The 12,210-nt window shown below is 54.6% G+C and overlaps 1 protein-coding gene across 14 annotated transcripts in view; it reads right to left on the reverse strand.

Moving 5' to 3' along the window:
* The window catches only part of MROH2A (maestro heat like repeat family member 2A), a 52,377-nt gene that overhangs the window by 38,549 nt on the left and 1,618 nt on the right, over nt 1-12,210 (reverse strand). For 11 of the 14 annotated variants that reach the window (XM_081491075.1, XM_081491070.1, XM_081491066.1 and 8 more), the window contains exons 2-11: nt 11,639-11,734; nt 11,232-11,413; nt 5,118-5,249; nt 4,749-4,911; nt 4,054-4,152; nt 3,299-3,450; nt 2,685-2,828; nt 1,310-1,402; nt 1,041-1,119; nt 791-904 (exon numbers count right to left, since the gene is read on the reverse strand). In XM_081491075.1, the coding sequence (XP_081347201.1) occupies nt 791-904; nt 1,041-1,119; nt 1,310-1,402; nt 2,685-2,828; nt 3,299-3,450; nt 4,054-4,152; nt 4,749-4,911; nt 5,118-5,249; nt 11,232-11,413; nt 11,639-11,734 (1,254 nt within the window). The remainder of the gene's footprint in view (nt 1-790; nt 905-1,040; nt 1,120-1,309; nt 1,403-2,684; nt 2,829-3,298; nt 3,451-4,053; nt 4,153-4,748; nt 4,912-5,117; nt 5,250-11,231; nt 11,414-11,638; nt 11,735-12,210) is intronic. The other 3 variants (XM_081491079.1, XM_081491078.1, XM_081491073.1) reach the window with 2 other exon arrangements.

The following is a 12,210-nucleotide window of genomic DNA, read 5'->3' on the forward strand; positions in this document are numbered from 1 at the left end:
ATCCCCTGGTGGAGGAAATGGCAACCCACTCTGGTATTCTTGCCTGGAGAATCCCATGGACAGAGGAGCCTGGTGGGCTACAGTCCATGGGGTGGCAAAAATCCGACAGGACTGAAGCAACTGGGCACAGCACTGCACCTGGACTTCTCAAGTCATACAAAACCAAACACTGCCAGTAGAGGGCACCTTGTTCAGATTCAAGTGGATGCTCTCTGAGCTGGTGCTCTTAGGAACAGTGATTCCCTGTGGATAGCAAGGCCAGGTTTAGGGTTTGGGCTTAGGGATTCGGAAGCAGGGTTTCAGACTAAGCTTTGGCACTGGGTCAATGGGGCTTTAGGGCTACATCTATACTGTGTATCTAGGCTTTATATTCAGCCTTTCATTTAGCTTTGGGAATTATACTAGGATTTGGGCAAATGGTTTGACATTCAGGCTCAGGTAGAAGCTGGGATGCAGGGTTTAAGGAGAGGGGCGAGGGTGTGGAGGGTGGGACACAAGGCTGGTTAGCTTCTAGGACAGGAAACAAGAAGCCACGGAGAGCCCTGACTCTGGGGCCCACCCAGCAGGGTCTGTAAGAGAGGAAACGGTCCAGGGACTTCCCTGGCAGTCCAGTGCTTAACACTCCGTGATTCCAACGCAGGGGGCATGGGTTCGATCCCCGGTCAGGGCACTAAGATCCCACATGCCACCACAGGGTGTGGCCAAAAAGTTAAAGAAAAAAAAAGGCCAGATATGACTGACAGCTGCCACCCTTGCTCCCGCCCGGTCTCCCTGTGGGGTGAGTGCTCACCATCTGCGCTCACCACTGCCCTGATCAGGGCCAGGGTCCCCACGCGGATGGCCTCCTTGCTCATCTCCATCTGGCTGAGGAAGAACTTCATCAGCTCCTTGGGGTAGGAGCGGGCTGCAGGGGGTGGGGGGGAAGGACGGCTTTAGTCATGCCCCGAGTCAAGGACATCAGCGGGACGAGGCAGCCCCAGGGCCGGCGCTCAGAGGGGGCCGGCACTCCCAAGGGCTCCCGGGGGCCTGGGGCGCCTCACCAAGGGCTATGAAGCAGTGCACGATCTCCATCAGGTTCTGGCTGCTGTACTGCTGCTGGGCGGGGGCCCTGGAGCACACCTGGGGGGGCACCGTGCAGGAGTCCCACCTGTGCCTCTGCCCCGGCAGGAGGCAGGAGGCCTGTGGTATCGGGACAGGGCCCCACTGCCACCCTGCCACCTGGAGCCCTGGTGGGCACACCACTCGCCCCCAGCCCACTTGCCCTGACCCGCCCAGGGAAGGCCACACCCCGCGGGGCCCTGGGGCTCACCTGGACGTGCAGCTCCGTGAAGATGGTGTGAAGCTGCATCTGCGGGACGGGGCTGTTGGTGATGACAGACATCTCCAGGATCTGCCTCAAGACCTGCCGCGGGCGGGAAACGGTGGCAGGTGACCTTTGGCCCACTCAGGTCACACGCCGGTCTTTTGCTCCTTGATGTTCTCCCTCCTCCGGGAGTATCAGTATCCCCTGGGCGCTGTGCAGAGATGCCACCTCTCAAGCCCCGCCCAGACCTAAGTCCGAATCTGCTTCCAGCCACCTCTGAGGACTGTGGAGGACGCTGCAGCTCGGCAGGGCTGCACCAGGCCACTGGGCGTGACGTCACGCCTTCTTCCCCTTCTCTCCTGGCGATCGGGGGGTGCACCCCAACCTTAGACAGAAGATCTGCACGTGGCTCCCAAATCTGGCACGTTCATTCTGTTCCCAGCTTCCACGAGGCGAAGGGTCTCACCTCGTCTGTCAATGAGTGACCCCCTTCACAATATACCCCTGCCCAGGTCACAGTTTGGCTCAGAATCTTCCAAAGACTCCATCTCACACATGTTCAAGGCTGGTAAGAGGTTGAATGGTGTCCCCCCATCCCAGAATCCATGTCCACCCAGAACCTCAGAATGTGAGCTCACATGGAAATAGGGTCATTGCAGATGTAATTAGTTAAGGCTCTCAAGATGAGATCACCCTGACAACACCTTAGATCCAAGGACCGGTGTCCTTACGAGAAGAGGAGGAGACAGAGAGATACACAGAGATGGCCATGTGATGACGGAGGGGGACACTGGAGTGACGCAGTGCCTGGGCCACCAGAGCTGGAAGAGGCAAGATTCTCCCCTAGAGCCTGCAGAAGGAGCACAGCCTGCCGACACCTTGACTTCAGACTGCTGGCCTCCAGGACCATGACAGAACACATTTCTGTTGTTTTAAGCCACTCGCCTCCTCGTTCTTTGTTACAACAGCCTTAGGAAACCGATATGAAAGTTGTGACCTCACTGTGGGCCCCAGAACCCTTTGAGGTATCATCCTTTCTGTCTGGCTTTCCTGGTGGCTCAGACAGTAAAGAATCTGCCTGCAACGTGGGAGACCTGGCTTCGATTCCTGGGCCGGGAAAATCCCCTTGAGAAGGAACAGGCAACCCACTCCAGTATTCTTGCCTGGGAAATCTCATGGACAGTGAATCCTGGGGGGATACAGTCCACGGAGTCGCAAAGAGGCAGACATGACTCAGTGACTAACACGTGTGCATCAGCAGCATCTATTTCTAGGAAATCGGACAAGTGCCAGGTCCCGTGGCTCCATCTCCCACCCGGACGATACCCACGGGACACTCAGGAGCCCTACATACCCTGAGCCCCCAGCCCAGGCCCCTCACCTGCGTGACGAAGAGCGCCTCCAGGCTGCCCTGGTACTCCGCCAGCAGCAGGGGGATGTAGTCATACACCTGCTCCCGCAGGTCATCGTTGGGCAGGAGGAGGTTCAGCATGGGCTTCAGGGACTTGATGACCCCCAGCTTCACCTAGCACAGGAGTCTGGTCTCTAGACCCCTCGGCCAGGACCCCCAGGAAGGTCCTGTGACATCGGCCCCAGCCTCGGAATCAAGGACGGGTGACAGAGGGGACCTTGGAGTAGGGTCCAGACCTCCCCGAGTCCTGGCTCTGTCACTCAGGTGACCTTGGACAGGGACTCAACCTCTAGTGTCTCCATTACCTCATTTGTAAAACAGTCCTATGGCCCAGAGTTGGCGTGGAAATGGCTCCCACAAGTGAACCACTCGGAGAGCGCCCAGCACACGTGTACCAGGGACCCTGGTCCAGCAACTCCAGGGGTCTTTATCAAGACACCTCTAGGGCCCCCATGGCTCTGCCAATGATCAGGTCTCCACCTCCTCGGACCCAATGGGGTCTCGGCTCCGCCAGCTGCACAGGCTGGAGAGCTCTGACCCGAGGACCACGGGCTCCCACCCCGACTCAGCAGGGCCTGTCTCACCTCCGGGTTGCTGTTCCGCAGCCACACCGTCACGAAGTAGCGATACATGGGGAACAGCTTCACCGCAAACTGGTCCTCAGTCATCACGGGGTACACGCTATCCTCCAGGTGCCTCAGGTAAAACTGCACCGTCTCGCAGAAGGTCTCCATGGCTGCCCCGGGGGACGTGCAGTGAGCCCCGGGGGGCGGGACGCAGAGCAAAGCCTTCCGGGGCCGCCTTCTCAGGAGGAGCCCTCACACTTCCACAACCAGCAGGTTACTGAGACGGCCAAAGATGCTGCTAGAAAAATCTCCTGCGTCCCTCTCCGTCTGCCTTTCCAACCCTCCTCTCAGCTCCCTAAGTTTTGTCCTGCATGAAGCCCCTCCCTATCTGAGGGTGAAAGACTCCCCCGAGGGGTGGCGCACACAGGTGTGACTGGGCCCCCAGCCTTGAGGTTCATGTGGCAAGGTCAAGGGTGAGACCTGGAAGAAGACTTCTTAACTCAGATCCTGGGGACTCCAAAGCAAAGAGTGGCAAACACGTTTTGTCCTACTTTTCTCAGGTATTGGGGATTGGGGCTCACAAACACATGACAAATCAAAACCTGGGGCCAGGTGATCAGATATAAATGACCCAAGTCAAGCCCAAGCTGGGAACATTTCCCTGGTCTCCCTCTCCTGCGATTCCCACTGCCCTTTCGTCTCTGCCTGTCTACCTACCTCCTCCCTTCAGCGCCCTGATCAGGCAGAGCTGCAGGCCCAGGTGGGACACTTACCACCGCAGATGACCTGGCGCATCTTGGCTTCATTGGCGAGCCTCAGCATGGTGAACATGGTGGCCAGGGTGATGCCCATGTATGGCATGAACTCAAACACTGTGAGGTGTGGGCAGAGGCCTCAGGGAGTTGGAAGAGGAGGGTCAGCAGAGGCCAACCCCACCGCCCACACCTCCAGTGCCCAGAACAGGGCCAGGGAACCCCTTTGCATGGGCTGGGCCACAGGAGAGAGTAGGAGGCAGGGGAGGTAAGAAGTGTGAGCTGGGAGAGGTGAAGGGGAGGGGAGATGGGGAGATGGGAAGGGGAGACGGTGGGAGGGGAGGGGAGATGGAGGGGGCAGGGGAGGGGAGATGGGGGGCAGGGGAGGGGAGGTGGAGGGGGAGGGGAGAATGAGGATGGGAGACTTGGGAGCGGAGAAGGGGGAGGGGAGAAGGGGAGAGGAAAAGGGGGAGTGGAGAAGGGGAGGGGAGGGGAGGGGAGAAGGGGGGAGGGGAGGGGAGAGGGGAGGAGAGAGGGGAAGTGGAGGGAAGGGGGAGAGGGAGTGGAGAGGAGGGAGACGGGGGGAAGGGGAGGGGAGGGGGGGCAGTGGAGGGGAGAAAGGTGAAAGGGAGGGAAGGGGATGGGAAAAGAGCGAGGGGAGTGGAGACGGGGAGAGGTCAATACTTGTCTCCCTCCCCAGTCCCCATGAGCCCTACCATTGCCGTTGGCCAGCTTGGCCAGGGTGACGATGACAAATTCTTCCGTGAGGCTGAGGGGTTTGAGATGGTGCTGCAGCTCGTACATGACCATGCTGAAGTGGTTTCGGGACAGGGCCACCAGGGTGTCGCTGGCCACCTCTGCCCTCAGGTAGCCCTCCACCTGCAGGGCACGGGAGAAGGACACGTGGCCATGCCAGCAGTTCCTGCCCCTCACCTGCTGCAGCCCTGGTGGGCTCCCTGGGGCCCCCTCAGCCTACTGTTGTCCCCGTGAGTAGCCGGACAAGGGCCTCGGGCCTCCCACGCCTCACCCACCAGAGCCCAGCCCCTGGGGGGGCGGCAGGCAGGCGGAGGCAGGACACCCACTACCTCCAGTATGTCCCTCATCTCCCTGGAGGCGATGGCGACCAGCCTCTGGACGCAGCGCTCCTCCAGCTCGCCCTCCTGCTGGATGATCTCCTGGAGGATGTTGTAGATGTTGACTTTGCGCTGAGTGGATATCTGGGGAACAAGTATGGCGGGTGGGGAGGTGGGGCCAGGCAGGGAGGCCTGGGAGCCATAGATCCACCGCGGTCTCCCTCCCGCTGCGCCCCCCCCAATACCTCTGAGACTGTGATTTATAATAAGACGTGTGTTTGGTCTTCACCCAAGCACAGAACTCTGAAATCCTTGGAATTTCCCAAGTGATGAGAGTGACAAAGATGTCTTTTTTTGTTGTATTAATGAGACAATTTTTGGTCCACGCCAAAGGATGGGGAGGGCTTCCCTGGTGGCTCAGCTGGTAAAGAAGCCGCCTGCCATGCAGGAGACCTGGGCTCGATCCCTGGGCTGGGAAGATCCCCTGGAGAAGCAAATGGCTACCCACTCCAGTATTCTGGCCTGGAGAATTCCGTGGACTGTGTAGTCCATGGGATTACAAAGAGGCGGACAAGACTGAGCCACGCTCCTTTTCACTTGAAGGATGGGGAATGGTTGGCAGGAGAACCCATCTTCTGATTAAAGGACTGGTACTTTCAGTCCCACCCACTCGACCTCCAAGGAGGAGGAAGCTGAATCAATCGCCAATGGCTAGTGATTTAATCAACCATGCCTAGATAATGAAGCCTCCATAAAAATCCAAAAGGACAGGGTTCAGAGAGCTTTAGGCTGGTGAACACATGGAGATTTAGGGGGAATGGCGGGCCCAGAGAGGGCATGGAAACTTCACACTCTTTCCCATACCCTTACCCTATGAATCTCTTCCATCTGGCTGGTCCTGAGTTATAAGAACCTGGTAATCTAGTAAGTATAAGGTTTCTCTGGGTTTTGTGAGCCCCTCTAGCAAATTAATTAAACTCGAGGAGGGGGTCATGGGAACGTCCAGCATATAGCCAATTGGCCAAACTTACCATTGGCGTCTGAAGCAAGGGCCAGGCTGGGGTCGTCTCACCAGTGCACGCATGAGTGCTGAGTTGCTTCAGTTGTGTCTGACTTTTTGTTACCCTATGGACTATATAGCCTGCCAGGCTCCTCTGTCCATGGGATTCTCCAGGCAGGAATACTGGAGTGGGTTGCCGTGCCCTCCTCCAGGGCATCTTCCCAACCCAGGGATTGAACCCATGTCTCTTAAGTCTCCTGCATTGGCAGGCAGGTTCTTTACCCTAGTGCCAACTTTATTGGGACTGAGCCCTTAACCCATGGAGTCTGACACTATCCCCAGGCAGACAGTGTCAGAACTGAGTTAAGTTGTAGGACCCCTCCCACAACTGGTGTCAGGGGATTGCTTGAAGGGGGAATCCATACACTGGAATTGGATGCCGTATGATTAACACTGCAGCTGATCGATGAACCCACCATCCTCAAATGGCCCCAGCTCTGCCCCCAACTCCAGCCTGTCTCAAACTCCCTCCCCTCCCCCATCAGACTCATCCAACCGGCCCTGCCCCCGTGCCCTGCATCTGCCCTCTCACTCTTTTCAGGCCAGCCTACTCAGCAAGGCAGGGGTCAAATGGTCAGCATACAGGGTCCTCCATATACTTGGTACTGACCCTCCTGCAAAGTTCAAGACAACACGCTCTATTTTGCTTCCTACATAGCTCTGGTCACCATTTTAAGTGACCTGAATGAGGGTAGGATGGGACAAATAGGTTTTGCAACCTGACCACTCCTGGAGAGTCAGATTTGACAATGACTCTCATTCTACCAGGATGATACACCACCAAGAAAGAAAGAAGGTGGACTCCTCTCTCCATGGAGCCTCACCTGCAAAGCCCTCTGGGAAGATGGTCCCCTCCCTCGGCTGGTAAAGAGGTCACTTCTCAACAGTCAGGACCGTAGCAAATTTGGGGACTTCATGAGGAGAGGAAGTCACCGAAATGTATAGTTTTATCTAGTACAGAGTCTTGGTACAGAAAGTAATGCTGTTTTTCAGTCGCTCAGTTGTGTCTGATTCTTTTGTGACCCCATGGACTTTAGCCTGCCAGGCTCCTCTGTCCATGGAATTTCACTGGCAAGAATACTGGAGTGGGTTGCCGTTTCCTTCTCCAGAGGCTCTTCCTGACCCAGGGACCAACCCTGGATCGCCTGCATTGCAGGCAGAGTCTTTACTGTCTGAGCCACCAGGGAAGGCGGGAAGAGAAGGGTACAGAGGGTGAGATGGTGGGATGGCATCACCGACTCGATGGAGATGAGTTTGGGTAAACTCCAGGAGTTGGTGATGGACAGAAGGCCTGGCATGCTGCAGTCCATGGGGTCGCAAAGAATCAGACACGACTGAGTGACTGAACTGAACTGAACTCAATAGAGGCTTATAGCTAGCTCAGCTGGTAAAGAATCCACCTGCAATGTAGGTAGACCCCAGCTCAATTCCTGGGTGGGGAAGATCCCCTGGAGAAGGGAGTGGTTATCCACTCCAGTATTCTGGCCTGGAGAATTCCATGGACAGAGGAGCCTGGCAGGCTACAGCCCATTGGGTCGCAAGGAGTTGGACGTAACCGAGCAACTTTCACTTTCACTTTTCAGAGGCTTGTAACTACAGTGAGAGACTCCTCATGAAAACTGGACAGAAGAGAACTGTGTGGCCTTCGCTGCTCAGTATTGATGGTCCTAGTTTTCTCAACCTCTTTTTCTTTTTTTTTTAGTGTACTCTAAGGAACCTCCTCGGAGAAGGCAATGGCACCCCACTCCAGTACTCTTGCCTGGAAAATCCCATGGACGGAGGAGCCTGGTAGGCTACAGTCCATGGGGTCGCTAAGAGTCGGACACGACTGAGCGACTTCACTTTCACTTTTCCCTTTCATGCACTGGAGAAGGAAATGGCAACCCACTCCAGTATTCTTGCCTGGAGAATCCCAGGGACGGCGGAGCTTGGTGGGCTGCCGTCTATGGGGTCGCACAGTCGGACACGACTGAAGAGACTTAGCAGCAAGGAACCTCCTTGGAGAAGGCAATGGCAACCCACTCCAGTACTCTTGCCTGGAAAATCCCATGGACGGAGGAGCCTGGTAGGCTGCCGTCTATGGGGTCGCACAGTCGGACACGACTGAAGAGACTTAGCAGCAGCAGCAGCAGCAGCAGGAAACTCCTTAAGCATTTTTTTTTCCTAATCGCTCTCCACCATGAAAATGTAATACCACAAAGATATTATATATTTGATTATCCGTATCTCTGCTTTGCACATCAAAAACTAAAATTTCCTTCACACACACACACATCCCCACCCCACTGCGCAAGAAGCAATTTTACCTGCTGTGGAGCAGTCTCACCCTGTTGAAAATTCATGTTCTCGGTTTTCAAAGCAAACTCAAGGAAGCCTTGGTGAGCAGTTAACACTGTGGCTGCAGATACGTAAACAGCCAGGCAAATTATAAGCCCAGTCTTTTCTGTGATCAACATTAATCTTGGAGAATATTTATGGTCACAAGAGAAAAATCGTCCAAGACTTTGGAAGTGTCATAAATCAGGCACTGAGTGGCCTCCCAGAGGCAGCCCTAGTGATGTCCGACTGCCTCGGAAGGATGATCTGGACTATGGGAGTGTGTCTTTGATTGACTGTGACGGTCTAGGCTATGTCTCCACGGGGATAGAAGCGTAGTTTTAGGAAACGGATAATGAAAATGATTCCTGTCTGTGACAAGGCAAAGGAATTTTGACTGGTAAAGAATATAAATCTCTAGAAGTAAAATTCTCATTTTAACAGATTTTAACATCCTATTAGCTTCCCAGGCGGCGCTAGTGGTAAAGAATCCACCTGCCAATGCATGAGACACAGGAGACGCGAGTTCAATACCTTGGTCAGGAAGATCCCCTGGAAGAGGGCATGGCAACCCACTCTGGTATTCTTGCTTGGAGAATTCCGTGAACAGAGGAGCCTGGTAGGCTCCAGTTCAAGGGGTTGCAAAGTGTTGGACAAAACTGAAGTAAATGAGCACACAGGTAACATCTTACTGGTTCCTTCACTAATTAACAAATAACAGAAAATTTTGACACATTAAATTTTACAATGTGCCTACTTGTTTATCACCTGTTTATTGCCACTGATCATTTATCATGGCCTGGGTATTAATCACGGTTTTTGTAACTTTCTAAATTTCCCGATGCTTTGATTTCTTGGGGTCTTATGGACCTGAAAGACTGCCTGGGGTTAATCAGTTCCTGGAGACAGCAAACAGCTCCCCCACCGGCAAGCTGGTTAAACCAGCCCAGAGCCCACGCCCAAGCACCTCCTCCATCAGACTCTCATGCTCTGGGCCACTATGTTGCTGTTGTTTAGTTGTGCAGTCGTGTATGACTCTGCAATCCCATGGACTGTAGTCTACCAGGCTCTCCTGTCCATGGGATTCTCCAGGCAGAAATACTAGAGCAGGTGGCCCTTTCCTCCTCCAGGGGATCTTCTCCACGCAGGGACTGAAGCCCTGTCTCCTGCACTGGCAGGTGGATTCTTTACCGCTGAGCCACCTGGGAAGCCCTGGACCACTATACACCTGCTCTGATCACCCTGGGGCCAGGGACCAGACCACTCAGGCAGTCCCAACACCCCAGAGCTGACTAGCTAATCGAACGCCTGCTTCACCTGCCTCGCCAGTCCGCCCCTAGAGAAGCCACACTCCTGCACACATTTCCCCCTTGCTCCCTCTGCCTCCTGCCCAACCTGGTGCTTGCCTGTGGGACTGCATAGCATGGCACGCCCCTGCCTCTGGGGATCTGTAAGCAACAGACTAGTTTTTCAAGGCGATCCTCTCCTGAGCTGTTGGGCTCACTATGAAAGTGAAAGTGAAAGTGAAAGTCACTCAGTCGTGTCCGACTCTTTGCGACCCCATAGACTCTAGCCTGCCAGCCTCCTCTGTCCATGGAATTCTCCAGGCCAGAATACTGGAGTGGGCAGCCGTTCCCTTCTCCAGGGGATCTTCCCAACCCAGGAATCGAACAGGGGTCTCCTTTACCTAAGTAATAATAAAACCTACATTTTAAAATCTGTTTTGCTAACCTCTTTCCTGTGCTCCTGGACCCTGACACTCCTTCCTCATAGCTGCCACGTGTCTGTCTGTAAAATAAAGCTTGCTATTGAGAACTCCTAGGGACTTCCCTGGCAGTCCAGTGATTAAGACTCTGAGCTTCCAGTAGAAGGATCCAGGTTCAATCCCTGGCTGGGGAACTAAGATCCCACATGCTGCTCAGAGTGGCAAAAAAAAAAAAAAAAGGAGCAGGAAAGAACTCCTAAAAGGAGTTCCCCGTGGCCTAGTGGTTAGGATTTAGCACTTTCACTGTAGACGCCCAGGTTAAGTCCCTGGCCAGGGAATCTGCCTGCATGACAGTGACGTGACAGGGCCGAAACACACACACACACACACAGACACACAGACACACAGACACACACACACAAGAACTCCTATAAGGAACAACTCCTGTGCTACCCACCCTCGAAAGCTCAAGGATAGTCAAAAATCCAGCAACTCTCTAAGTGTGCTCTGCAGACCAGTAGAGACATCACTTGAGAACCTGCTAAAAATGCTGAGTCTTGGGTTCCACCCCATACGTCCAGTGAATCAGAAGCTCTCACGTTGGGCCCCAGAAATCTGAGTTGTACCAAGCACTCAGAGAATGCTGATGCTCTGGTCCTCTTGTACAAGGCCCAGCGTGATCTTGGCCATATTCTCCATCACTCCTGTCAACACCCTCTGCCCCACGAAACAACCTCCCCACTGGCAAGCACCCCTACCCCGTCCATCTGCCGTGTCTCTGCTCCCCCACACCTACCTGCTTCACTCCTACTCAATATCTTTGTCGCTCGGCTCACCTGCTCTAAGATGATGACTCCCAAACCCACCGAATAAGAATACAGAGGAGCTTTGAAAAATTGTGAGCACCCCAGAGCGCAGTTGGTACTCAGGGGCCCCAGCACCAAGCCCCGCCCTCACAACAGTCAGTAAATGTGTGCTGAGCGGTGGATGGACATGCAAGCAGGTGGCCAAGGTCAGAGAAGTGCCTAGGGGGAGGAGGCCCTACCTCCGGCACCTGCAGGCAGCGGATAAGAGCATTCATCACCACGGAAGGCTCGGTGGCGGCCTTCTCCGTGATGATCACCGAGGCCAGCCTCTTCCTCATGTCAAAACCTGCCCCTGCAGCGTCCGTTTTGGTTGACTCGTTCTCCATGATGTTGAGGAGGTTTGTGACTTGTTGGAAGGTACCTGAGACAAAGGTGGTGGACGTGATGGTGAGATGACTGTGACACGGGGTGGCCCTGCTGCCTCGGTCTCCCTGACACCAGCCCAGCCCCAGCTCCACCGGGGGCATGGCTGGGACTTTCCTGCCCAACGTACAGATGGGAAAACTGAGACCTTGGTTGGGGCTTACCCTCAAGGAGTTAGTAGTCAAAATGAGGCAGGAGTGCAGGGAGGGGTTGATTTTCTTACCATTGTCATCTGGTTCCAGAGGCCCCAGGTCCTCTGTTTCCTCTGACGGGTCCTCATGTGACTCTGTTGCTGCTTCTGCCATCTCTTCTTCAAGCTCTTTGGAGGTAAGATTCATAAAATACCCATGTTACCCACCCTAGGTTGACCCCCAATGAGTCCCACCCTGCAAAACTCCCTTCCTAGACTGTGGGAGGATCCTGTAACTTGGTTAGACCCATATTCTAGTGATGGCTCAGTGAGTAAAGAACCTGCCGGCAAGGCAAGAGATGCAGGAGACTTGCGTTCGAACCCTGGTTCAGGAAGATCCCCTGGAGGAGGAAATGGCAACCCACCCCAGTGTTCTTGCCTGAAAAATCCTATGGACATAGGAGCCCAGCAGGCTACAGTTCAAAGGGTTGCAAATAGTCAGACATGATTGAACATGCACGCACATACACACACACACACACACACACACACACACACACTAGCCAATAGTATATGGAAAAGGTAAGGGGAACCTCCCATGATGGTCTCACTCCCATGATTACATTATGTCTCACACAACTCCATCTTAGCAGACTGGAAATTCT

The sequence above is a fragment of the Giraffa tippelskirchi genome, chromosome 5 (assembly GCF_054371585.1).
Source record: "Giraffa tippelskirchi isolate mGirTip1 chromosome 5, T2T-mGirTip1v1.2.pri, whole genome shotgun sequence".
NCBI lineage: Eukaryota > Metazoa > Chordata > Mammalia > Artiodactyla > Giraffidae > Giraffa > Giraffa tippelskirchi.